This window comes from Dendropsophus ebraccatus, chromosome 1 (assembly GCF_027789765.1).
Source record: "Dendropsophus ebraccatus isolate aDenEbr1 chromosome 1, aDenEbr1.pat, whole genome shotgun sequence".
Classification (NCBI taxonomy): Eukaryota; Metazoa; Chordata; class Amphibia; order Anura; family Hylidae; genus Dendropsophus; species Dendropsophus ebraccatus.
The window spans coordinates 108,439,664-108,467,413 of NC_091454.1; the positions used below are offsets into that span (position 1 = coordinate 108,439,664).

The 27,750-nt window shown below is 43.7% G+C and overlaps 1 protein-coding gene across 2 annotated transcripts in view; it reads right to left on the bottom strand.

Annotated features, from left to right (window-relative positions):
• CADPS2 (calcium dependent secretion activator 2) overlaps positions 1-27,750 on the bottom strand; it is a 424,688-nt gene that overhangs the window by 166,453 nt on the left and 230,485 nt on the right. For both annotated transcript variants that reach the window (XM_069976609.1, XM_069976601.1), the window contains exon 14: positions 21,173-21,274. In XM_069976609.1, the coding sequence (XP_069832710.1) occupies positions 21,173-21,274 (102 nt within the window). The remainder of the gene's footprint in view (positions 1-21,172; positions 21,275-27,750) is intronic.

Sequence of the window (27,750 nt, forward strand, 5' to 3'; positions counted from 1 at the left end):
CACAAGTTCCAGTAAAGTAAACTAGCTGTCTGTGTAATAATGAGACATTCTGGGTCCACCAGTATGATTAAATATGATGAAGTAACTGCCATCATACTGTAGCTGGTGGTGGCAGGAGAAAACCTTCACAGAATATATCAGAATCCTTCTTCCAGCATCAGGTCATTGAACTGTGCAAGAAGCATCAGGGCCGAGATTTGCTGGGATTTGTAGTACACCTGCATAGAACTTCACTGCTCATTGAAAGGGGGTATCAGAGTGTGTATCTAGGTCCAGCCACTACCACATTGTACCGTACAGCCCCCCCCCCCCCTTAACTAGTGGGTACTATACTGTATTGCTGGGATTTGTAGTACACCTGCATAAAACTTCACTGCTCATTGTAAGGGGGTATCACAGAGTGTGTGTATAGGTCCAGCCACTACTAGTTTGTACCGTACAGCCCCCCCAAAACTAGTGTGTACTACACTGTATTGCTGGGATTTGTAGTACACCTGCATAGAACTTCAATAGAATGTTAACCTAACTGCTACAGTCAAATAGAAAATCGAAAGGGTGCTGGGGGTAGAAGGCTATTGTTGGCTACTGCTGGTCCTTAACTGGCATCCATGTTGACTACTGCTGTGCCTGCCCTTACCTTCCTTGTCTTGTCCATTTCAAACCATATTATCTGTGGATGTCATCTTATCTTAGGGGTGTCCTATGCCATTCTTTCACCAGTACCTTCTACCTTTTTTCAATGTTGTAGCCGTTTTTAAGGCAGGATTGACCAGAGCAGTAATAGATATCCATGTTGACTACTGGTATGCCTGCCCTTGCCTCCATGTTGGCTGTTGCTGGGCCTTCACTGGCATCCATGTTGACTACTGGTGTGCCTGCCCTTGCCTCCTTGTTGGCTACTGCTGGGCCTAGACTGGCATGCATGTTGACTACTGCTGGGCCTTTACTGGTATCAATTTTGACTACTGGTGTGCCTGCCCTTGCCTCCATGTTGCATTTATTTTTTCATTGTTTGAACATAGCCAAAACAATTATTTTAACTTTAGAGGGTTTTTCTTTATGTCAGGGGCCCTTGTCCCTCTTGCTGTTGCAAAACTACAATTCCCATCAGTTGTTCAGACATTACGAGTGTTGTAGCTGTGCAACAGCTGGAGGACCAAAAGGTTTTTTGGACAACAAATGTATTTCTGCACAGCCTAGCTCCAAAACAAGATAGGTTTTATTGCTGTTGGGTAGCTCCTAATTTTCCATGACTTAAGGCTAATGCACTAGTCCGCAGAAACTCGTCCTAACATGGACGGTGTCCTACAAAGTGGACGTCATTCCCAGCACCATGATTAACTATGATGTTGAGAGCTATGATACTGTTTAAAAGATTGTGTGCATTAGCCCTTAGGGGCTATTAGGCTCTATATCTGTCTGAGCAGGTGAGTGGTCTAAAGACTCAACTGGGGTATCCAGTATCCAGCGAACACTACCCAGTATACTGGCCACTATAATACATACTGCCCACACACACACACCCTGGGATGAAGGGAGAGTGAAGCAACATGGGACCACACCGGTGACTATGGTAATGTCAGCCATAGGGGTTTGGGGGACACACTGGTAGCAGCGTTCAGGTGGTGGTGGTGCAATGTGATGGCTGCGGCTGACTAGGGTGCTGGGCTGTGTTGGGGCACCGTGGCTGACTGGGTGGGGTGGGTGATCATTCTTATAGTGGGTACTATACTGGGTAGCGTTTGCTGGTTACTAGAGACCGGTATAGTATGGCTGGTCATTGGTTATTGTAAGCAGCATAATATGTACTGTTTGCTGGTTACTACAGACTGGTACAGTATGGCTAGTAATTGGTTATATTGGTCAGTATGCTAGACAGAGTTTATAGTTTATAATAGACAGTGTGTGGGGGTTGAGGGAGCCGGCAGCTAATGCCTGGAGGGGGGATTAGCCCCCAAAGACAGGAGATAACGTGTTCTGTGTCTACAAAGGGATAGGGGAGGGAGTTGAGTGTTACTGGAGAGGACATAAAGAAGATTTTAGATGTCCAGACCCATAAAGTATGAGAAAAAAAAACAGTGAAAGGGCATGTATATTAGACATAGGGTCATGGCCGGGACAAGGAGTTCTGGTTCCCTAGGCAAAGAGGGCAAATCGTGCCCCACCTTCCCCATTTTTTTTTTTTACATACATACAAACATGCACACTCACTCACTCATACATGCACCCTCACTCACACATACATACATACATACACCCTTACACACACATACATACTGAACATGCACCCTCCCTCACTCACATACATACATACATGCACCCTCACTCACATACATACACCCTTACTTACTCATACACACATACATACATGCACTATCACTCACTCATACATGCATACACCCTCATACACATACATGCACCATCACTCATACATACATAAATGCACTCACTCACACATACATACATGCATACACACTCACTCACACATACATGCACCCTCACACATACATACATACATACACCCTCACTAACTCATACATACACACATACATGCAACCTCACTAACTCATACATACGCACATACATGCAACCTCACTCATACATACATACATACATGCATCCTCACTAACTCATATATACACACATACATGCAACCTCACTCATACATACATACATACATGCACCCACACTCACTCATACATACATGCACATGCTCAGTTATACACTAACCTCCTTGAGCCTGGTCTCCTCACTTGCAGACATCATGGCTGTGCAGGGTCAGGACCTCCAATAAGGACAGCCGTAGTCAGGCAGTGGAGACAGCTCTGCAGGGGGCCTTCCTGATGATGACGCTGGGCCAGCTTGTGCTGCGTGTGCTCTCCTCCCCCATCCCCTGGACCCGACAGCCAGGGCAACCTCAGCGACAGCAGCAGACAGTGGAGGATACACACCACACAGTGTAAGTGATGTTGTGCATCATCTACTGTTTGCTTTTCTACCACAAACCCTGCTACCAGTTTCAGGCTTGTGGAGGCCCCTATGTGGTGGATAGAACAGTGCCCCCTGTAATTCACCACCAGATGGCACCCTATGCGATCGCCTACCCCTGCCTACCCTCTGTCCCAGCCCTGCATAGGGTGGTATTGGGAAGGGGGATTATTTAGAATATTGTTTTTGTTACCCCGATAACCCCTTTTATTGAAGTGTTATCATTACCAGTGCTAGCTTCAGAGTGCTTTTCTATGCTTCATCACTGACAGGAAACGGAAAACAGCAGAAATGTTTATTAAACAAAATGTGTATTGTATACAGCTCTCCACTTCCTCCCACACTCCATACAAAACATCATCCTCTGAAGTCCAAGGATGTATTACAATCCCAAAGCTGTTCATCACAGCCCTCCCATCCTGTTTCACTCCCCTCCCCTAGCACTCCTGCCAATTCTGCTGCAGAACATCTCATTTCACTGCAAACTTTTCCATATCAATAATGATTCAGCACAATAAGGCTACAAAAATGCCATGTCATGAACACAGTCTTAGGAGAGTGAGATATGATTACAACATGTTGACTTGTTCTGCTGAATGAAGCAGCAAGTGTTGTAAACTCAATGATTATACAAGTTTCTGCAGTGAACCGATATGTTCTACAACAGCTTTGGGCAGGAAATTGGCAAGGGTGCTGGGAGAGGGGAGTGATAAGGTGGGAGGAATGCGATGAACAGCTTAGAGAAAGCAGTGTATTCTGGGACTTGTAGTACTAACCAACTGCTCAACAAGGAAGCAACCACGAAATACAGGACTAAGATGCCCAAGACAAATGGATTGAATTTTGGTAGTTTCAGAAGCAAGACAGACAGGTGAGCAATGCTACATTCTTCTGCAGCATATATATTTTTACCTGATGTAGCGTTCATAAATAAGGCAATTTTGTGCTTTTTTCCTTATATAGTGTACCATAGGCTATTAGAGAGAAATATAGTTGTATTGTAGTGTATTCCTATTGCTTACCTGTTTTAGCTGATATGACAGGTATAGAATCTAAGCCATTTTTTAATCAAATTTGTCTGTGGAATGAATTTCTATTGCTGACTACATCTCCCATGAAACCTCTGGCTTTACAAAAATAGCGGGTGTCCAATTACTGCAGTTAGTAATGGGATCACCTGGTGAGCTGATTAGGCTTCTGGCATCAAGCCTAGTGAGACTGATAAGTGTGCTGGTGTCAGTTCACAATATATGCAGTTTGGATGCGTTTTCTTATTCAGGGTAGCTTCACATGTACAAGATCCGCAGTGGATTTCACTCTTCGAGTTTGCAGCGAAATCCGCTGCGGATCCTGGTAGTGTGAAGTCAATGGGTCACATACCCGCAGCGAAATGCCAGTATGTGAAATCTGCTGCGGATCCAGTACGTGTGAAGCTTACTGGAAATATTGCCATGGGGATAAAGTCATGTGATTTATAATCACAATTGTGAGATCTTAGGAAGATTTAAAGTCTTGATGCTGCGTTTACACGGAGCAATAATTCGCCCCAATCGTACGATTAACGATATCGAAAGAACAATGTCTTTTTTTAGAACAATCAGACGGAACGATATATCGTACGGAAAAATCGTTTTGCAATCGCTTAAGCCTATCTCGTACATAGGTAAAATCGGTTAACGACTGTTTACACGGAACGATCTGCGATTTTTTTGCGAACGACGTTTTCAGAAGGATCAAAATGAACGACTTCTCGCTCGCCACTTGATCGTTCGCTGCGTTTGCAAATGTAAATGTGTAAATGTAAACGTAAATGTAAACGTGTAAATGCAGCATGATGCTGAATTATTTAAGGAAATCTGTCAGGTCTATACCAGGTACATAGTTGCACACATGGAGGTGGAGATGACAGGTGAGATAAGTGAGGGAGATAAAACAAATGATGCCTTTGATGCATTTGCTGATGGTCATTTGCAGAGCTACAAAATAGTTTTCTCTGGAAGCTAATATGCCACAGAAGTGAAGCTGAACCACAGCATGCAAACTTCCTCCCCTACCTCTCCCTGCCTTGACTAATTGACGTCCAAGGCTTGAGGCTCAGCAGCTACGTTTTACTAATCCTGGATATCGTCTTAAAAGAATTATTAACATTTCAGTTAACATATTTAAAGGACTTGTCAAGTTCAAGGGGTATTCTGGTGAGAAAAAAGTCTTTTAAATCAATAGTGTCAGAAGGTTATATGGATCTGTAATTTATTTCAATTTGCTCTCTGCTGCCATCTCTGTCCGTGACAGGAACTGTACCTTTCTGAGGATTTGCTACTGCCCTGGACAGTTCCTGTCAAGGACAGAGGTAGCAGCAGAAAGCACTGTGTCAGACTGGAGAGAATACACCACTTCTTGCAGGACATACAGCAGCTGATAAGTACTGGAAGACTTGAGATTTGCAAATAGAAGTAAATTACAAATCTTTTGCAGCAAAATCTGCTGCGAATCCTGGTAGTGTGCAGTTCTATGAGGTTACATATCCGCAGAGGAATTTTCATTCTGCTATGGATATGTAACCCAGCCCCTTTAACCCCAGCGGCCCGGAGCATACATTACCTGCTTGGTGCCGCGGCTGTGTGTGAGGCTCCCAGCTCCCCTCGGTCACCATCAGCCAATCAGTGCACGGCAGCACTGATTGGCTGATGGGGACTGACGGGAGCCCGAAGCCTCAAACACAGCCACGGCGCCGGGCAGGTAATGTATGCTCCGGGCCGGGGGCAGCCCTGGAGCATACATTACCTGCTCCAGGCTCCTGCTTGCTTGGGGGCCTCCCAGCATCTTCCGGAGGTCAGCCAATCAGTGTGCTGTGGCAGGGAGATGCTGGGAGGCCCTGAAGCAAGCAGGATCCTGGAGCAGGTCATGTACAGTATGCTCCGGGGCTGCAGGGGGTTACAATACGGGGGATGACAATACTGCTGTGAGTATGTCAGCCCATTCAAATACATGGGCAAGTATCCGCAGCGAGAAATCCGTTGTGAATACGCTATGTGTGAAGACTAGGGATGAGCGAACCGGCGAGGTTCGGGTTCATATGAACCTGAACTATTGGCTTCTGATTCCCGCTGTCTGCCCGTTCCCTAGAGAGGGTGGATATAGCCTGAGGACCGCCTAGAAAACTGGGATTCAGCCTATGGCTATGGCTGTATCCCAGTTTTCCAGGCGGTCCTCAAGGTTGTAAACGCACCATTTCCCTGCCTTGTCAACACCTCGTTGTGTAGGTTACTGATACCTGTATGCTTTACAATTTTACATTTTTGCAGGCTTTGCTTTAAAATTCGTTACATATGGCGGCCACATCTAAAAAAATAAATAAATTTAAATAAAATTGTATGCTGACTTAACCGCTCTCTCCCGGTGTTCTCCTCTGCATCCCTGGTATCTCCAATCGCCTCCACCCTGCTCAGTCAATTAGTAATAAACAGGACAGTGCTGTGGCCAGTGATTGGCTGGGTGGGCTGAAACTTTTGTCTGAAGAGTGACAGTTTGCTCATCCAATCACTGGCTGAGGCGCTATCCCTCAGTCAGTGATCGGCTGAGTGGTATTTTGGTTGACACAATGGGAGAACTTTTGAAAAACAGAAGTTACTCACCGATAATGATGTTTCCTCGAAACATGACGGCACCATGGAGAGAGGGACCCCTCCCCCAGGGACAGGAAACCTAGAGTATAAAAAGTTTAGGCCCTCCTCTCATCCTCAGTGATTTACAGTGACCAAAGAGAGCCATGGTTAGTACAAGGATAATAATTAAGCACCTTCACCAACTACATATACAACAAATGCACACCTCGTGAACAGTGTGAGGAAACACCAAAGGGTGGGAATGTGGTGGTGCCGTCATGTTTCGAGGAAACATCATTATCTGTGAGTAACTTCTGTTTTCCCCATCAACATGATGGCACCATGGAGAGAATACCAGAGAAAGAAAACACATTAGGGGGGGACAATGGCCTGTAAGACTTTCCTACCAAAGGCAACACCCGATGAATCGGTTAGATGTAATCTATAGTGCCAGAAGAAAGTGTGGGGTGAAGACCAAACCACCGCCTTCAAATCTGAGAAATAGAGGCATTACTCTTTTCTGCCCAGGAAGTAGCTATTGCCCGCGTAGAGTGAGCTCTAAGCCTAACAGATGGAGGTACTCCAGATACGGAGTAACATGAACAAATGGCTTGTCTTATCCACCTGGAAATGAAGCCACTGCTCACCTAACATCCCTTATTGGCTCCAGAAAACTGTACGAATAGGTATCTGGACTTCCTGAATTGCCTAGTAATCTCTAAGTACAGCAGAACTGTTCTTCTAACATTTAGACAATGGAATTCCTTTTCTTTATCATTTGTCGGGTTATCACAAAATGATGGCAAATCTATGTCCTGGGATTTATGAAAGTCAGTCACCACTTTTGGAAGAAAAGCAGGATCGGGCTTGAAAATTATTCTGTCCGATGAGATTTTAGTGTAGGGTTCACAACAGGACAGACTTGCCAATTCTCCTACTCTCCTAACAGAGGTAACTGCAACCAAAAGCGCTGTCTTTAACGTCAAGTTTTTTTAATGAAATATTAGTGGCTCGAAAGGAGCATCTGTTAGGCTTTTTAGGACCAAATTCAAATCCCATGGAGGGACAGTACAGCAAACCGTGGTAGAAAATCTAGCTGCTGCCTTAAAAAATCTCATGACCCAAGGGTGACATGCTACTTGTTGATTGTACAATGCCCCCAGTGCTGAAGCGTGGACTTTTAATGTGGCTGGCTTTAGCCCTTTCTCCAGTCCTTTCTGTCAAAAGTCCAAGACTTGAGCAATGTTAGGTTTATGGAGGTCTATACTACTGGAACCCAAAAAAACAGAAAAAAGTTCGCCAGATCCTAAAATAGATTTTATATGTTACCAGCTCTCTGCTTTTCTGTAGTGTGGAAATTACTGTATCAGAAAGGCAGTGAGTCTTTAGGATCATCCGCTCAAAAGCCAGGCCGTTAGGTGCAGCTGCTTCACACTGGGATGCAAGATGGGCCCCTGAAAAAGTAGATCCTCCCGATCTGGAAGCACCCACGGGTCTGTTATTGACAGTCTCCGAAGAGAAGAGAACCATGCTCTGAGAGGCCAGAAGGGCGCTATTAGAATGAGCTTGGCTTTGTCTTGTCTGACCTTCTTCAGAACCCGAGGAATGAGGGCCAGCGGAGGAAAGGCATACATGAGGCTCGAATGGATTGCCAAACCCAGGAACTGCCACTGATTTTTTCCCATTCCTGAACGAAATTACGCAGCCTGCCCCCCACTCGCGGCCTGGTGTCACTGGGAGAAAGGTTTTTTGGAAGTGTCGGATTTCTGGGAGAACATGTAACCTCTGGCTTTAGCTTTTTCTTTGCCGGAAGTTTCCGACCCTTTCCTCTGGAATCCACCTTTTCCCTTGTTCCGAAAGGACTGGTAGTGACTCCTTTGCGAGGAAAAGGGGAAACCCTTTTTTCTGTCTGCTGCTTTGTCCAGGAGGTCATCTAAAACAGAACCAAACAAATAATTACCTTCACATGGTATACCGCATAAATTTGCTTTAGAGGCAGGATCCCCTGACCAGTTTTTAAGCCACAGGGCTCGCCTGGCCAAATTGGACAAGGCCGCAGAGCGAGCTGAGAAGCGTAAAGCATCAGCTGATGCATCTGATAGGTAAGCAGCAGATTTTTTCAACATAGGTAGATGTTTTTTCTCCCGATTCCCCTGCTTGCAAATCCTGTTCTAGTTTACTAAGCCACACCATCATAGATCTAGCTATGCATGTGCTTGCAATATTGGGCTTGAAAGAGGCTGTGGAGGCTTCCCACGATTTTTTCAAAAACAAATCTGCTCCTTTATCCAAAGGATCCTTAAGGGTTCCTAGGTCTTCGAATGGGAGGGCACCCTTTTTGGACATTTTGGCTATAGAAACATTAATGCTTGGAGGCTTATCCCAGGAAGGATTTTCTGATTCGTTAAATGGGTACTTTCTCTTAACAGCTCGAGGAATAAACCCTATTCTTCAGGCTTCTTCCATTCTTTAGAAATAAGCGACAAATTGGTTTTATGCACGGGGAAAACTCTCTGTTTCTTAGTGTCCAGACCTCCAAACATTATATCCTGTACAGATTTAGGTTCTTTCGTTTCTTCCAACTCCATGGTAGCTCTAACCACTTTCACCAGAGCACTGATATACTCAATAGAAAAGAGAGGTTTTCCTCCAATATCTGAATCAGAGAAATCGGAGGCCTCAGCCCCCGAACCCTCTTTAGATACAAGTCCTTCTTCATCAGAGCCACCAAAAACCCAGAAGGGGAGCTCTGGAGGGACCCGGAACCTCATCATCAGGAGGTGGAGGTATAAACCCTGGCGGTGGGGGAGGAGGAGCAGGAGAAGGTACAATATCCTTCAAAGAATTATGAATCTCATTCTTGATAATATCCTTTACAGATGAAATAATAGACCCAATAGAAGGGACTTCAGCCCTAAACATTCTAGCAATACAATCTTCACATGTGGGCTTGCTATATTCAGATTTTAGTCTGTCTTTACAAATCCTGCACTCTCTATGCCTAGAAGACCCTGAGCGCTTGGAACTTTCATCCTATTAACAAATAAATAATGAAAGCCCATTAATCATAATACAGAGGAGAAAAAACAGAAGTCATCTCACCATCCCTGACAGGGGAGAAGAACAGCCGATACCCTGGAGGATGCTGCACCAGACGACTCCTTCCTCCGTTCACTGCTGGAACTCATGGTTGCTGGGCTATTCAGATGTGCTGACGCTGCTGCTGCAACTGCCGCTGCTGCCACGAGTACCCGGCCGACTCACCGCCACCGAAGATCTAAGGACACCGGCCCAGAAAGACAAGGCCATCGTGCCTCGTTACTTCCGGTGCATCCTGGCCCGGATTCCCGCGTCATTGCGCCGCGCCAAGGAGGAATCCCGGCCCCTGAATTGGGAGTAGTGCAGAGAGATAATGACGCGACCTCGTGCGTGCGCGTTCTCCGCAGCTTCCGGTTACCGACACTGCGGCCATAGGTACCCGGCCTAAAGACACCACTGCGCCCGGGAGGAATGGTGAGTCAGGCTTCGAGGAAGCCACTGCATCCCTCTGAGCCTCCCCTAAACAACCCAAACTAGGGTGGCACTAGCAGGAGAGAGGCCCCGGTCTGAAGACTTGCTTGCAGAGACTCTGAGAGCCTCTGTACTCCAGGTCTCCCGTCAGGGACAGGAAACCAGATGAGAGGAGGGCCTAAACTTTTATACTCTAGGTTTCCTGTCCCTGGAGGCGGGGTCCCTCTCTCCATGGTGCCATCATGTTGATGGGGAAAGTTTGCTAATCTCTAAATATGATAAGCATTATGGGGGAGATTTATCAAACATGGTGTAAAGTGAAACTGGCTCAGTTGCCCCTAGCAACCAATCAGATTCTACCTTTCATTTAAAGGACAACTCCCACAAAAAAATTTTTTTGCTCATTTAACACACATTACAAAGTTATATAACTTTGTAATGTGGTTAAATACCCGGCCTGGCCCCCTTCCCCCACTTTCGGACCCCCGACCCCCCGCCCGGAAGTTAAAGAATATATACATTACCTATTACGATCGTCACGGTCCTCTTCTCCGGGGCGGCATCTGGTGACGACGACGTCAGAGCCGAGGGGCGGTCCGGGTCTTCTTCCTCCTCGGCGTCTTCATGCAAAGTGAATGGGGATGAAAAGGCTGCTGGTGCACATGCGCACCAGCAGCCTTTTCATTGGCTGGAGCACATCACATGGCTTCCAGCTTGCTCAGCCCTGATTGGCTGAGCTTGCTGGAAGCCATGTGATGCGCTCCAGCCAATGAAAAGGCTGCCGGTGCACAAGCGCACTGGCAGCCTTTTCCATCCCCTGGACCCGGAAGTCGGAGACATCGCTGGATGGCGGACGGCGGCGACGGAGAGGTGGACGGCGGGCGAATCGAGTGGCGATCGTCACCGGAGAGATGGTGAGTATGGTGTCTGTGTGTGTCTGTGGGTTTTTTTTTTGGGGGGTCCCGCGGGAGTTGTCCTTTAAGGCAGAGTCTGTGAGGAATGAAAAGTGGAATCTGATTGGATGCTAGGGGCAGCTAAGCCAGTTTCACTTTAAACCGTGCTTGATAAATCTCCCCCTAAATGTCTATACAGTACATCTAGATTACAACTATTTATACACCAGAAAGACAGCTGCTTTTACAGTAGGGTAATGGTCGGTAACCTAGACAACAAGCTATTAACTATGGTATGCTACGAAAAGAGAGGAGGCATCAGGAGAAATAGATAAGTTTACTAAATGAATGTATTTACAAAAATATTTAACTTGACAAGTCCTACAAGTTTAACTATCTTTGAGAACATCTGAGTAAGTTCGCTTGACACTATGAACACACAAATAGGCATTAAAAATTGCGGCTTGAGGCTATGTTCCCACGTCTTTTTAAAGGCACAATAATGGCCGTTGTTTAATAATGACGGCCATGAATAATGATCGTGATTAATATTGATGCCTGTTATTGTAAAATAACAGCAGTTATTTTAAGAATGGACATTATTTTGCATAAAAAGATGTTATGGGAATATAGTCTGGGGCTGTGTTCACACATTCATTTTCATTGAGTTACTGCATCATTTAATTTCAGTATTAATCATTTCAATTAAGTACTGTATCATCTAATTAATCATTTAATTGCCATGCAGCCATCCTTCATGGTCATGTGCCGATTTCCTTTATGGCCATTATCTTCTAGTGCTATCTATTTAAATACAGAATTACACATGCTTTTTTATGCAGTATGAAGTTTAGAAAATTAAATTTTACACAAAAATGTTAGCATTCTAATTAAAATGTCCTTTAAAGAGGAGCTTAACTTCATTAGCATTAATACTTTTTACATGTCTTAATAAAGAAGTAACAAAGAATGAATTAACAATACCTGTAATCCATCTGTAAATTATAAAAGCTCTTTCAATTATTATTAACACTAAGAATAATAATTTTTCCTCACAGAAATTTCACAATCCTCCAACTGCACTATCCATTGTTTGCACACCTTAACTACCATGCCACCTGGTTTATAAATGGCTGTTATGGATCCTGCATTACCCATTAAAACCTAGATAAAGAGGTCCCACTGGGCAACTTCAAAAATGTCATTAGGATCACATAAGATGTAAATAACGTAGCACTTTTGCAAAGAGTTTTCTCATTTAGGATTATACAAGTACAAATTCCACACTTCCCCTAATTAGAAACTCAAAGAAAAATAAACGTTACATGAAAAATGCAATAAAATGTTAAAAAGTAAATATAAAAGCAAAAGTAAATTGTAAAGTCTAAGGCTGGGTTCTCACTTTTTGAAATCCGTATTTTTCATCCGTTTTTTTGCATCAAAACAGATCCTTTTTTTTTTTTTTTATGTACACAAAAACGTAGTTGACATCATTTTTGTGGCTGTTTTGATCCTTTATTTTTTATAAGAAGTCAACAGAAAAACTGAGCAAAATGGATGCACACAAATGCACCTTTTTTTCCATCCATTTTTTGCAAAAAAAGAATGAAAAAAAAACCCAAAAACGAATTGTAAAAACGTAGTGTGAACCCAGCCTTATCTCTTTTCAATTAAAAAAAATTTGTATCATTTATGAATTTAAGTAAATAAATTGGAATTAGTGGAGAGGCTCAAGTTAGTGAAGGCAGAGTTATTTGGGTTCGAAAACGTAGCATTTGACTCCTTGCGGCTGCATAAGTTCGATGCAGCCATCTCCACTCAACACTTATTGTATCAAATCCTCTGCAAATAAACAACTTTTTAACCCCTGACCTCTGCAGCCACTTTTAGTGTTAAGGACTGGGCCATATTATTCAAACTTGAACTTACTTTATGTTGTAAAAACTTTGTGACACTTATATCCAAGTAATTCTGACACTGTTTATTCGTGACATAATCTACTTCATGTTAGCAGTAAATTTTGGTCAATTTATTAACCCTTTCTTTGTGAAAAATTGTAAAATTGAAAAATTTGCATGTCTCTAAATTCTTGAAATTCTCTGCCAATAAGGCCCGGTTCGCACTGCATATTTGCATCCTTTTGACTGTGTCTGTTTTAGTAGGTTTAATTTTAACATACAGAAATAACAAAAAAGGATTAGTCTTTTTAGATAACGTAAGTCAATGTAAGAAAATGGATCCCCTAGTATGGCATACAACAGCATCCCTTTATAGCATTCATTTTTGCATCTGCTTAACCCCCCCCCCCTTTAAGTGTATGCATTAAGCAAACAACAAAAACACAGTGTGAACCTAGCCTAAAAAGATAGTCAGATAACAAAAATTAGATAATTCACATTTACAATATGTTTACTCTATGTCAGCATTATTTGGTAAAGGTTCTTTTACTTTTTGAGGCCATGTTCATACTGCATAAGAGACCGGCCGTTTCGTGACCCAGAAGACTTGCTGCGCTCCTGCCCAACATAGCTTTTATCAGCAACAGAGACCCGGGAACCCTAGATTCTCAGCCTACTGTACATGTGACTGATCCTTTCACTGGGAACCGGCTGACCCGCTCACTGCACCATGAGACGGCATTCCCAACTAGTACAGCGAGTACAGGAGGAGAAAGAAGGCGCCAACTCTGATGATCTACCCTCGCTCAGCTGGAAGGGTATGTCGGATCCTCTCCCTCCTGGCCACTCGCAGCTGGATCGCGGCTCTGCCACGACGCTTCTGACTCCTCCATCTCAAAGCGGGATGTCGGAAGCTTCACCCGATATCACCCCACCAGGACTGCCTCCTGCCGATAAAGTGGATTCTGTGACAATACAAGGGACACAACAGCTCTCTGTCTAGATCCTTCCCTGACACCGCAGCCGTCAGCAGACACACACGGTCCTGGCATTAACAATCAACAGCCATATGCAGCTGCTAGGGCACAACCCGATGTCACCACCAGTACAGGAACCCTCTCTCCCTCTGCTCCTATGTTTATCAGCCATACCTGTGAGACGATATGCAGTGACATCCCCACTCATCCTCCTCCTCCTCTCCACCAGCATTTACCAACTTTTGCTACTAAATGGCACCCCATTATGACCTTTCTAATCCCTGATCATATATTCTCTAACTTGCCACAACCTGCAGAATTTCCAATGGCTAACACATATTTTAAACAGATGCTATCCTTCAGAGAGTCCTTACTGAACGGACTAGATCGGATCGTTCAGAATTTTATTTCTTCTATGAGAGCAGTCGAAGACCGTGTTTTACTTAGAGACAAAATGAGCAAGCTGATTGACTCCCACAACTCCCTTACGGAAACATGCAAACAACTGGAGGACGAACTTAAGCGCTTATCAAGCAAGACAATGGAATTAGACGATTACAAGAGGCGTAGCAACTTGAAATTCTGGGGCATTTCAGAATCCATAGCCTCATCTGATCTCTCTTCTCATATACAACGCCTTATTAAGCAAACATTACTACAATGCGTTAACAGAGAATTAGTCATTGATTGGTCAAGGAGGATCCCCAAACCTAAACACCTTTCACAAGATATACCAAGGGATGTCATTGCTCGGGTGCACTTTTTGCATGTCAAAACGGCTTTCTTATCCGCAACTTGGCTCCCCGAATCTCTTTCAACAGAACTCCGGAATGTGACTGTGTTCTCTAATCTCTCCCCCAAAACACTCAGGAGGTGAAAATCATTCGCCACCGTCACTAAAGTTTTGAGAGAAACACACATTCTATATAAATGGTACAACTCCGCTCATCTCATGGTGTTTAAGGACGGCTCTAAATATGTGCTCACCAATCCAGAAGAGGGTATGCAACTATTGAACTCCTGGAACTTACTCTCTGATCCACGTTAGTCAACAAGTTGGGCATGCCATACCGTTATATATCTGGATTTTCGTTCTCCTCACGACATGTGGTATAGGTTGGACTTTGTGTTCCCCACACCCATCTCTTCGGCGCGACTAACTACATATTAGTCGAGTACACAGAATGTGTAAATACGCGTATAACTACGAGTTAACTGTAGTGTATTATTTTGTTATTTATTAGGCTCAGGAGCATCTTTCTTGAACTCATGTTTTAACTTAGCCTATTTCTTTATGTAGCATTATTGCAGCTTTATACTATAATGCATTCTAATTTTCTCTGGAACTCTCCGAGTACACCCCAAAGGATTTCTACATATCCCAGCTATCTATCTCTCTCTTTACACATCGGTTGAAACAGATATCTCTCCCAGTACTCATTATGTTCTATTCACTGGTCCTGGCAGCTTATTGCATCTGCTCATAAGCCAATAGTCCAATAGGATCTCTCAGTTAATTTTTAGCATCTATAACTCACACATAAAATTTAATATAAGTATATTTCCTGATTCTTCCAGCATTACTACTACCATTTGTATAGTGATCACCCCAGTTTCACAGCGCCTGACTGTATTGTTATACGCGTATTTCTCTGCAGAACCCTGCAGTGTTTGTTAGCTGTATGTCTTTATGTTTTATGCTTGTTAACATCATTTCCTGCATAATATTTGACTTAGTCTATCCTAGTGTATATTCCTGCTAATACTCACTGCATTGTACTTGATTTGGTACAGCTCTCTGAAGCATGATGTGTAAAAACTTTAATAAATAAATATTGAAACGTTAAATGAGTCTTCACGGGCCCCTTTTTTTGCATATTCATGTTTCCCAGGGAGCAATGCATGTAGGATTTTACTGCATCGAGCATTTTAACCAGCAACCAGCAGTGTTATCTTTGGCTGGTCTCCCTGAGATCAGTGATCTGTTTGTCTTATCGATTACATACAGTAACAAAGTGGAGCCAATCAAATACACTAACAGGAGCAAAGATCATGTAGAGCAACACGGACAAATATTAGCTATAGTAATGGGTGACTAGAAGTACAATTATAGAGGAGAATTGAGACTGGAACAGGTAGAAACAAAGAACAAAAAGAAAGACAGAGCGCCTCATAGAGTAGTACCTCTGGATAGAAATAATGATCTAATACCTGTTAAAAATCACTGCTCACCTTTTGTGGTTGTGGAAATAGAGCAACAACACCCAGCAGCACATGTAATGGTGTGTCCAACACACCTCCCACGGATCGGGGTAGCAGCAGTCTTCACAACAGCTCCAAACCGGGCTCCTTGTGCAAGGACCCGTGGAATCAGGTAAAACCAAATGGTGACAAAAAATGACAAAAAAATGACCTGGAGATTGCGCTCACCACCGAAAAACGAAGTAGAAACCGATGTTCATGTTTCAGAGCTATGGTGCCCCTTCGTCAGATTCAGGACAATCCTGAATCTGACGAAGGGGCACCATAGCCCTGAAACATGTTATTGTTGGACTGAATAAATCGTGTTTTGTGTGAATATCGGTTTCTACTTCGTTGTTCGGTGGTGAGCCCAATCTCCAGGTCATTTTTTTGTCATTTATCGGCACAATTGGCAGGACAGCATCAGGGGATAAGATACATTTTCAGATACAGCAACAGGGGGAAGGAGACTTTATTGGTTACAGCAACAGGGCACAGGCTGACTATTAGGTAAAGCAACAGGGGACAGGGTTGACTCTTACTCAAAGTAACAGGGGTCAGGGGGAGACTCTTTGATAAAGCTACAGGGGCAGGGGTGATGATCAGGCAGAAAGGGGTTTATGAGTCTTGCATACATACTGTAACTGTTGGCTTTGCTGTTCTCTTCCAGCTCTGAACTCCTCAAACACACAGAGGTTAAAGTAATAAAAGTAATAAAAAGTAATAACCATTAGGATGAAACAGTCTGAACCAAAAAGATACACCACATACCTTGACGTATGTGTAATGTATTAAATTACATATGATGCTGTAAGTAATCTCTGTTTTGTGCCAGACGCTTTTGACATGGCATTCCATGTTCCTGAACATGGTGGCCATTCCTGAGTGTGGTGGGCAAAACTGTTTGACCCTTCCCACATCACTTGGCTTTGCCTAACTGGTCTAAGGAGGCCTTTGCTCTTTCTGCCCAGGAAGTGGCAACTGACCTACTACTATAGTAGAGTAGGCTGTGAAATATGGAAGAGGGATCTTATATATCCTAGGAATTGAGCTTTTCTTATTCATCTACTGACAGAAGGCAGTCTTTCCTTGCTAGCTCCTGTAAACTGAAAAACACTAAGATTTTCAGAAGAACAAAAGGTATCTTATTAGACATCTCCTTACATCCATTACATGGTAGGTTCACCTGGATCTAAACACAAGAATGGTATAATTATTTCTTGATTTTTTTGTGTGGAATTCAGAGACTACTTCAGGTAGGAAAGAAACGCTCTCATGATTACTCTGTCCTATGCGTAATGCCAAGAAAATTTTTCATGTCCCTTTGGTGGTGGTATTGTAATATGCTGAGGGTATTGTGTTGCTGGGTGGTGTAGTGCAACCTTAGGGCTCACCTTCTGAAACCTTCCTGTCACGGTGGGGTCCGAGGGTGCTGGGGCCCTTGTCTTCTTCAGCATACACGCAGGGACATATAATTTTTAATAAAAGTCTTCACACAATAGCGGTGAAAGTATATAAAGACTTTACTTGAAGGATAATTGTATACAATCCAATACAGGGCATCTGATAATTACAAACATCAGAGTCCTTTGCTCCAAGGGGAGGGTTACCTTGGTTACTATAGCTTAGACTTGGTGGATAAATAGGATTTCAAAGAGACAGACCTGTTCCAGAGACTTTATAGCTTTCCGCCTTTATAAGGTACGTGTGAATAGGTACTTGAAGTTACTGAAGAGACTTGACGCTGTCGACGCTCACTATTATGTAGGAGGAAGATGCATGGACACACTGACTTGGAAGCCAGGAAGATGTGGACGGTGAATGGGAGACCCTCTATCACTTCACCAATCCGACAGCAGGCACTAATAAATACAGAGGATATCCTGCTGAGACTTTGAAGACACGTACTAGTCCTTATGGCTGACTGGAAACAGGTTAGGGGGTTGAAGATGGAGTCTGACAGGATTACTGAGGTGACGTAGGGAGGTTAGATGTGACTCTGGCAATGCCAGACTACCAACTGTCACTTACAAGACCGCACAGCTCTTCTGGGTAAAAGGTGGGCGGAGCTAGCTTTCCCCTGGCCAATCACTAGAGTGTGATAGGTTGCAGGGGAGGAGTACTGATTAAGCTCAACACTTGTATTATTAGCGATTAATACACAACATATTGAATAAATACATAGCAGAAAACAATACCACTACAAGAGAGCTAAGGAAGAGCAGCAAATATATAGGCCCTAATACAGACTGTCTAAGGTTGCCAATAGCAACAATACATTTCCAGACGCCTGACAATAAATACCTTTCTGGGCCATTACAACTCCATCATCCAAGATATATATATATAACGGGGGAAGCTGACAGGGCTTAAAGCTCTCCTATTCTGAGAGCAGTAGTGATGGTCAAAAGGAAGGTGAGTTTAGGAGACAACCTCTTGGTTAATGAGTCAATCAGTTCAAATGGAGGACCCATTGAAGCATCCAACACAAGATTTCATTGCCATGGAGGCACTGTAACTCTTCTTGGGACCAGAACTCCAGAAATGAACTGAGAGCAGTGATATGAGTCCTTGGTCTAAGATTCTTTTTTAACCTTGCTAGAAGAAAATTTTAAACGAGGAGAATGTTTTGACAAAGGATTTAGTTTTCACTGGGCAAACTTTAAAAAAAGCCTTCCAAACTCCCTGGAGTATAAAAGATGTAACTTCTTGATTAACAACAATGTGTCGATCACTGTATCTGACAAGGTTGATGACCGTATCTGACAAGCCTTTAAATCATGCTCTCAGCATCCATATATTTAAGTGCAAGTGAGACTTGATGTGAATCTTTGGGCCCTGGAATATGAGGACCTCTCTCTATAGAACCCATAACTGGCTAATTGACAACATTCTCAGGCAGGTCAACCAAGGCTTCTTTGGCCAAAAAAAAGAGGTATCAGAATAACTTTTGCTTAATTCTCTTTCATCTTCCTTATAACCTTTGGAATTAGGCAGAAGGAAGGGACTGCATTTACCCTTTTCATCACCCAAGGCTGAGAAATGGCATTTACAGTTATAGAGGAGTCTTATGGATTGAGAGAGAAGAACCTTCTTTTTGCTTGGACTGTACATTGGACTTTGTTCCTCAGTGCCACCATTCTTTTATAGAAAAAACAAAGGGCGACAGCGCTCCATGGCGAGGATCAGAAGGGCAAGGTGAAAAAGGGATAGGGGTGCACGGCAACCCTCACCTGATGTGGTTGTGCAAAGGGAGGCACAACACTCTGCAGCGTATATATCAAGGACCGCAGCCACTCCCGATATCCAACAGGAAACAATGATGCAAACAACCTCCAACTCCAGACTACACGGATTATGGGGCGCAGGTCCAACTTGAGATCGAGCCGATCTCAAGTTGGACCTGCGCCCCATAATCCGTGTAGTCTGGAGTTGGAGGTTGTTTGCACCATTCTTTTATAGTCCAGAACAGCTGATTGCTGGGCTGCGGTTAGGCAGGGGTTAACATTTTCCAGAGTATAAAGCGAGCCCCTGACAATCTTCTTAAAAGTCAGGGGTTGTCTTTTGGTTTTGTTTTTTTGTGTTAGAGTCCCCTGTCTTTCCCTGGGACTCTAAACCTCTTGTTATCTTGGGAAGACAGGAAGGGTTTTTTAAACTGCTAAAGCTGCTTCTGTTAAAAAAGAATCAGATCAGTCTTTTTGTCAGATGCTTTCTCTAGCAAGGGGTCTAACACTGGGACAATTTTTTTTTCCTTTTACAAGGAACTGCAAAAAGCTTCCCTTTAGATGCTGTGTCACATTTCCAAGACCTGAGCTACAAGGCTCTTCTAGCTGAATTGGATAATGCAGCAGCTCTGGATAAGATTTTAATAGCATCTGCAAAGGCTTCAGCCAAGAAATCTGATGCTTTAGAAAAAAACAGGTTAATCATCAAGTAACTTTTCATAGGAGTTTTCAGAGAAATTAGTTTTGAGCTCAGAAAGCTAGACCCTTAAAGCGACTCTGTACCCACAATCTGACACCCCCCCCAAACCAGGCAGATTGCCTCCTATTCCCCACCTGTGGCAGCCCGGCACATGGGCTGGATCGTTAAGGAACTGTGCAATATTCAGCATGGAGAAAATGTTTCAGTGGCATTCCTAATGATGAAGAGGGAGGAGGGGAGGGGTGGAGGAGGAGGGACGGAGGGGTGGTGCAAAGTTAGGGCACAGATACTCCAGTTTGGCACAGGCTTCAAGTTTAAAAGTATTTTTTTTAGGACAATAACTGCATCACCTGCCGAGGTTGAGAACCTTTGGTTCATGTGATCAGGTCCTTTACCCTTTTCTGTCTCTGTGCAGGTCCTGCTCAATCTCTTGTGTCTTCTGATGTTCAGACCCTCCCCCTGCACTACAGTGAGCGGGCTGAACACTAGAGCACCTGCCGATCTTCCTCTCTGGGCCCCTAGATGTACCGTGGGCCCTGGCACTTGCCCAGGTAAGCCCTGTGCTGACGCCGGCCCTGCTCTCCCTCCCCCAGGCGCCGGGATAAAGCCTTTGAAGCATTTTCTGTCATGATGTCTCCTTCTATAGAGTCCAACATTGCAGTCCGTATTACAGTATGCTGAGCGGTCATTCCCTGTCTGCACATCAGCAAAAGTTCTGATGAGGACACCAGAAGACACCAGGTGGCCTGGAAACTGGCAGCTGCGACGGAAGGGGAACGGGTAGGTATACGCTGCTATTATGTTCCCCCTAGCCCTGGCAGCATGGTAAATTGACAGTTTGCAGTGCACAACCCCTTTAACAATGCCACAGAGCACCCACATAATAATAATAGAGTACATGCAGCCCCTCTGTCCCCTGCCCTATTACAATCTATTAGCAGGTTAAAATTGCCTAACCTGCTGCTTGATTACCTTTAAATTGCATCCATCAAACGGCAGGTATACTTCACACAGCAACATCTGCTATATCTGCCCAACAGCTGTCCAAATATAATGCATTTGTATGTTTCGAAGTGAAATGTTATAAAACAAAAATTAAGAACATGTGTAATCATAGCACTAAAAAGTTCAAATACCTGAAGTGACTTATTTGATTCTCTAAAAGCACTGCAAGCCGTTCTTTAATCTCTTCAAATCGATCTCGCTCCTCAACTGTAACAGTCCCAATTCCATCAGGCCTGTAAAAATATAACTATTAGTAAGCAACCTTTTTATAATATATCCTAGTATTATTACCTGTTTAGTCTTTACAAAGTTTATTGCATATATGACAGCAATATTTTTTATGCTATTTTTCCCCCTATGTCCAGAGAGCTGGCAGAGAGCCAAAAATACACTGAACACAAACGGCTACTACATTTTTGTGGTACATTATCAGTTACAGAACTCAGAAACTAGATCTATTTTCAGTACTCATGAAACAGATTAATTTTCAGGTTTTACCATTAATCCTCAGTAATATGCTTACAATAATAAAGTAAAATGGCCAAGCAAGTGGGAGGAAGAAGAGGAAGCAATGCAGTGTTTTAATGAGACAGAAAGGGTTGAGATACAGTAGAGTTTATTCAAGTGATTGGCTTAGTGAGCTTTGTCAAAAATGGAAGTGGACGAGCTCTCCAACTGAACAGGCATGCAGAGGGAAGGAAAAGATCCCCACTATAATATATTTAGGATTTCATATTTTTGATGTTTTCAGCTGTATTGCTTTTTCTGGTAAAATAATGTAAATGCTAAAAGAAGGTGTTTATATTGCTGCCCCCATAGGGAGAAGAAACAATGTTCAGAAATCTACAAAATTATATAGTAGAAAATAATAGAATATCTGATAAACAACATGAATTAACGGGAGTCTAGACAACATCTTCTGGTACCAGTAGGGAACCTATTGTATACAGTTTATTTTATTCAGAAGAGGGGGGGGGGGAAAAAACAACAACAACTTAAAGACTTAAGAATTTACAAACCTCTGCACCAGATATAAAATGAGGCAGATCGGACCACACAGCACACACACCAATATATTCAGAACCGACAGCACACTAAAATTCATCTGGCTTTTTAAAGGACATTGCCTGCACAAAGGTCCTGAAGAAAGCCAGTATCAGGACATTGTATTTGACGCACTACACTCGCTAATGTCGCTTAGCATCAGGACATTATATGTGGCACATAACACAATGTCCTAATGCTAGGTATCTTTGCAAGTCCAGAACCAATGACCACTGGGTGGATCTCCAAATCTCCATTATGCCATTCTATGCTTTGCTTTTACATTATCATTATTTCTAAACCATGGCAGGACTGTTCAGTTTGTGCTAACCACCAACCCATCACTCTATTCATCTTAAAACTAAAATTTTTGCCAAAATGTTAGCTGTCTGGCTTAATGCCTGGCTGCCTCTCAAATATCAGGTTGATTTTATTCCCTTACAACAGGCAGATGATAACATTAGACAAATGATTCATTTAGTTGATGAGGTCGATAGGCAACACTCCTCCATGCTCCTCCTGAGCTTGGATATTGAAAAGGCGTTTAATCGCCTCCTCTGGCCCTTTAGGCTTTCCACCTTTGAACATCTGGGCTGTCAGGGGAACGTTTTTCACTGCTCTTTATGGTCTGGCCCCCTGCTCCAATGTCTGCAGTTAGACTCTAACACGCAACTTCCCTACTTTGTCACCCTTATCTTTACCCTCTGCATAGAACCCCATGGGGCAGCTGTCCAGGCTAATCCATGGAGTGCACATACCTGCCAGGAAATTTAAAATTGCCCTTTACACTAATGAAGTTGTCCTTATCATAGCCTGGCTCTTTATCCCACTGCCTTCTCTACATAATCTCATTACTTAATACGACTGATTATTAGCTATGAAATTAATTAGTCAAAAACCGACACCCTTCCTAATAATATCTCTAACTGCCTTTTGTTTACACTTGACAGACCTCCTATATTATATATTTAGGAATCATAATCACCCTTTCCTACTCACCTTTATATGCAACCAACATCCCTGACCTTATTACCAAGGTCTCTAAATAACACATATATAAAGTCTGTAGAACTCCCCCATACAAGACACTACCTGTACTGCTCTAATGTATGGGGAATAAGTATGAGGTTTAAAAACTTCGGGTTCTAGTAGCAAGCTAAAAACCAATAGAGAAACAACTGAACCTCTGACATATTGTAATGTATAAATTTTATTGTTAAAATTACAAACAAATAACAAAGTAACAAAATATACACACAATGAACCATGGCTGACAAGAAATGTTAAAAACGGAAAACATACAAAGAGGGGGCTGCTGCAGGTGGACACAAGTAAATGGATAAATAAATAATTAAATAAATAAATAAATGGTAGGCTAAAGTGCTGGATATAATACCAAGAGAACTATGTGTGGATAATATATATTGGATAAGCCAAAAAAGTGCAATAATTAATTCATGAATCTCGATAAATACAAAAAATTACTAGGTATCCTACCATAAACAATAAGACTCAAAATGTCCACCGGCGGCCCCCACCCCAACGCACGTTTCGGCGTTGGGGTGGGGGCCGCCGGTGGACATTTTGAGTCTTATTGTTTATGGTAGGATACCTAGTAATTTTTTGTATTTATCGAGATTCATGAATTAATTATTGCACTTTTTTGGCTTATCCAATATATATTATCCACACATAGTTCTCTTGGTATTATATCCAGCACTTTAGCCTACCATTTATTTATTTATTTATTTAATTATTTATTTATCCATTTACTTGTGTCCACCTGCAGCAGCCCCCTCATTGTATGTTTTCCGTTTTTAACATTTCTTGTCAGCCATGGTTCATTGTGTGTGTATTTTGTTACTTTGTTATTTGTTTGTAATTTTAACAATAAAATTTATACATTACAATATGTCAGAGGTTCAGTTGTTTCTCTATTGGTTTCAAGGTCTCTAAATAGTTGCAATCCTGGACAAATCTACCCATCTCAATTGATCGTTTAACGATTTTGAAGCAACGATTTGTTTTTTATAACGATCAGCGTTTAGACAAATAAATTGTTAGAAAAATTGTTAGAAAATTCCTAAGAAAAATAGTTATTGCGATCGTTTTTAAGATCCCTTAGGGTAAATCTTTGAAAGACTGTTTAAACGAAGCGATCTGCGAACGGCGAACAACGATTTGAGAACATGTTGAAAGATCAAAATGAACGATTTCTCGCTCATCGCTTGATCGTTTGTTGTGTTTACGATTCTCGCTCAAATGTGACCGTAATTGCGAAAATTCTAGCGATAATCGTTCCGTGTAAACGCAGCATTACACTAAAAAATTACAATCCCCCCCAAATTCCCTCTCTGTTGCAGTTCCTCGTCCTACCACATTTAATCTCTGTTCCTTAACTTCATCTGGTGATAACACCACCACAGTATCCCTCATTCTGTTCTCAGCTCCCTGACGATAAGGAAGGCCTATCGTTCACGGATATATCTCGCTATAACTTTGCAACCCACTTTTTCATAGTTTGTAATAAAATCCTTGTAATTGGTACATGTGTAAGTTTGAACTAGATGTGCATTTCCAGGAAAAAATTAATTGTGCTTGAAAAGAGCACCCCCTTAGCACTGACTTACCTTTAAGAAAAACTTTAACCCTTGATATCCTCCCTTTAATAGCGACTTTAGTATCCTCCTTTAAGGTTACAAACCCACTTGCCGGATCTGCAGCGAGTCTCCTTGCTGCGTTTTTGCAGGGAGACTCGCTGCAGATCCCGGCCCTATACTTTCAATAGCAGAGAAACTCGCAGCAGGGATATACATCCCTGCTGCGATTTTGTCTGCAGCCCGCCCCATTAACCCCCCGGCCGCCGGACATTATACATTACCCGGTCCCCGTTCCTGCTTGCTTCGGGGCTCCCGGTGTCTTCACGGCCCGCCCGGCCAATCAGTGCGCTGCGGCGGGGCAGCGCACTGATTGGCCGGGCGGAACGTGCCGGGAGCCGCTGAAGCAAGCAGGAGCCGGGATCAGATAATGTATATCCTGCCCGCCCCCCTGCAGCCCCGATCGCCCCCAGCCCCCGGCCGCACGATAGCCCCCAGCCCCCGGCCGCACGATCGCCCGCAGCCCCGCAGCCCCCGGCCGCACGATCGCCCCCAGACCCGCAGCCCCCGGCCGCACGATCGCCCCCAGCCGCACGATCGCCCCCAGCCCCCGGCCGCACGATCGCCTGCAGCCCCGCAGCCCCCGGCCGCATGATCGCCCGCAGCCCCCAGCCCCGCAGCCCCCGGATCGCCCCCCGCTGGGGGCGATCGTGCGGTCGGGGGCTGCAGGGCTGCAGGCGATCGTGCGGCCGGGGGCGATCGGGGGCTGCAGGGCTGGGGGCGATCGTGTGGCCGGGGGCGATATACAATACCTGATCCCGGCTCCTGCTTGCTTCAGCGGCTCCCGGCACGTTCCGCCTGGCCAATCAGAGCGCTGCCTTGCGCAGCGCACTGATTGGCCGGGCGGGCCGTGAAGACACCGGGAGCCCCGAAGCAAGCAGGAACGGGGACCGGGTAATGTATAATGTCCGGCGGCCGGGGGGTTAATGGGGCGGGCTGCAGACAAAATCGCAGCAGGGATGTACATCCCTGCTGCGAGTTTCTCTGCTATTGAAAGTATAGGGCCGGGATCTGCAGTGAGTCTCCCTGCAAAAACGCAGCAAGGAGACTCGCTGCAGATCCGGCAAGTAGGTTTGTAACCTAAGAGCGACTTTGGTGCCCTTCCTTTAAAAGCTAATTTGGTGAACATATATTTGTTAACAATGGTTTGAATTTTCTACAAGTCATCAGATAAAATAAAAGTTATACATGTTACATATCATTGTAATCGTAACGACTTGAGGAACATATATAAGAAGTCAGTTTTACCCCAGGGCAAACGGTGAAAAAAAAATACCCTCCAAATAAAAAAAATGCATTTTTTTTTTTTATTTCACCACACATTGAATTTTTCTCTGGTTTCGCAGTGTACTTTATGAAAAAATTCAGCCTGCCAAAAATAAGGGCTTATGTGGATTTCTAGGTGAAAAAATGCAAGTGCTATGGCCTTTTATGCACAAGGAGGAAAAAAAACTAAAACGCAAAAACTGAAATTGGCCCGGTCCTCTAAGGGTTAATTTTTTTGCGCCATGATCTGTACTTTCTATTTATTGCGACCAAAAATGAACAATTTTGCACTTAAGATTTTTTTTGCACTTACGCCTTTTACCATGCGAGATCAGGAATGTGATAATTTAATAGTTCGGGCCAATACACACGCGGTGATACCAAATATGTTAATTGTTTATTTATTTATTTTTATTTAAAAAATGGGAAAAGGAGGGTGATTCAAACTTTTATTAGGGGAGAGGATTTTTTATTATTAAAAACACTTTTTTTTCACTAACATTACTTAGAAGCCAGGGGCTCTTTCTTATCTGCCCATCTCTAGGTAAGGGCATTTTTAGTTGAACCTCGACCTATTCAGGACTTCAATTGTGGGCTGCATCTATCCATTTTTTCCATTAATTAGAAGCCCTCTGGGGGACTTCTATATACACAGCACTAATGTCTAGAGATGAGCGAACCTCGAGCATGCTCGAGTCGATCCGAACCCCATCTTTCGGCATTTGATTAGCGGTGGCTGCTGAACTTGGATAAAGCCCTAAGGCTATGTGGAAATCATGGATATAGTCATTGGCTGTAGCCATGTTTTCCAGACAACCTTAGAGCTTTATCCAAGTTCAGCAGCCCCCGCTAATCAAATACCGAACGTTCAGGTTTGGATCGACTCAAACCCGGTTCGCTCATCTCTACTGATGTCCCATTTAGATCAATGCTGTGTATATAATAGAGCACTGAACCATCAGATCGGTGCTCTATTATTCTGGTCTGCTGCAGACCATATACATGGAGTGCTGAGCCGGGATCAGCGTTATTCCGACCAGTGTAACTTGCATCTTGTGCCGGCACGTCCTGAAGATGCTGGGGAGGTTCAGAGCAGCGGCTGTTAGCGGGTGTGCACAATCGCCGCACCCGCTAATTAGGACACTTAAATGCAGCTGTCAAACATAACAACTGCATTTAAATGTCCTCTTTAGCCCCCCCCCATATTGCTGGTCTAGTGGTGGATCTCCCCCTGCGACGCGATCATGGGGGAGTAGGGGGTGGGGGTGGGGGTGAGGGGAGATTCGCCACTAGACCAGGGATGCAGTTGTCATGTTTGACAGCTGCATTTAAAGTGACATTGTCACCTCCTTTTTGCATTCTGACATCTCGACACAGGTGTAAAGGGTAAATTTAGCGTTTTTCATACCTTATTTCATATCATACGTCATGGTGTTTGTTCAAGTAAAAAGTGTCCTTTTATCAACTGCAGATTGTATTAAGTGGGCGTGGCCTCGCGGCATTGGCGCCACTTAGCCCCGCGCACAACTGCACCGTTGGCGCCGCCCCCTCGCCGCCCATTGGAACAGGCTGGCCGAAAAGTCTAAGTGGCACTAATGCCGCGAGGCCACGCCCACTATATACAATCTGAAGTTGATAAAAGGACACTTTTTACTTGAACACACACCATGACGTCTGATATGAAATAAGGTATGAAAAACGCTAAATTTACCCTTTACACCTGTGTCGAAATGTCAGAATGC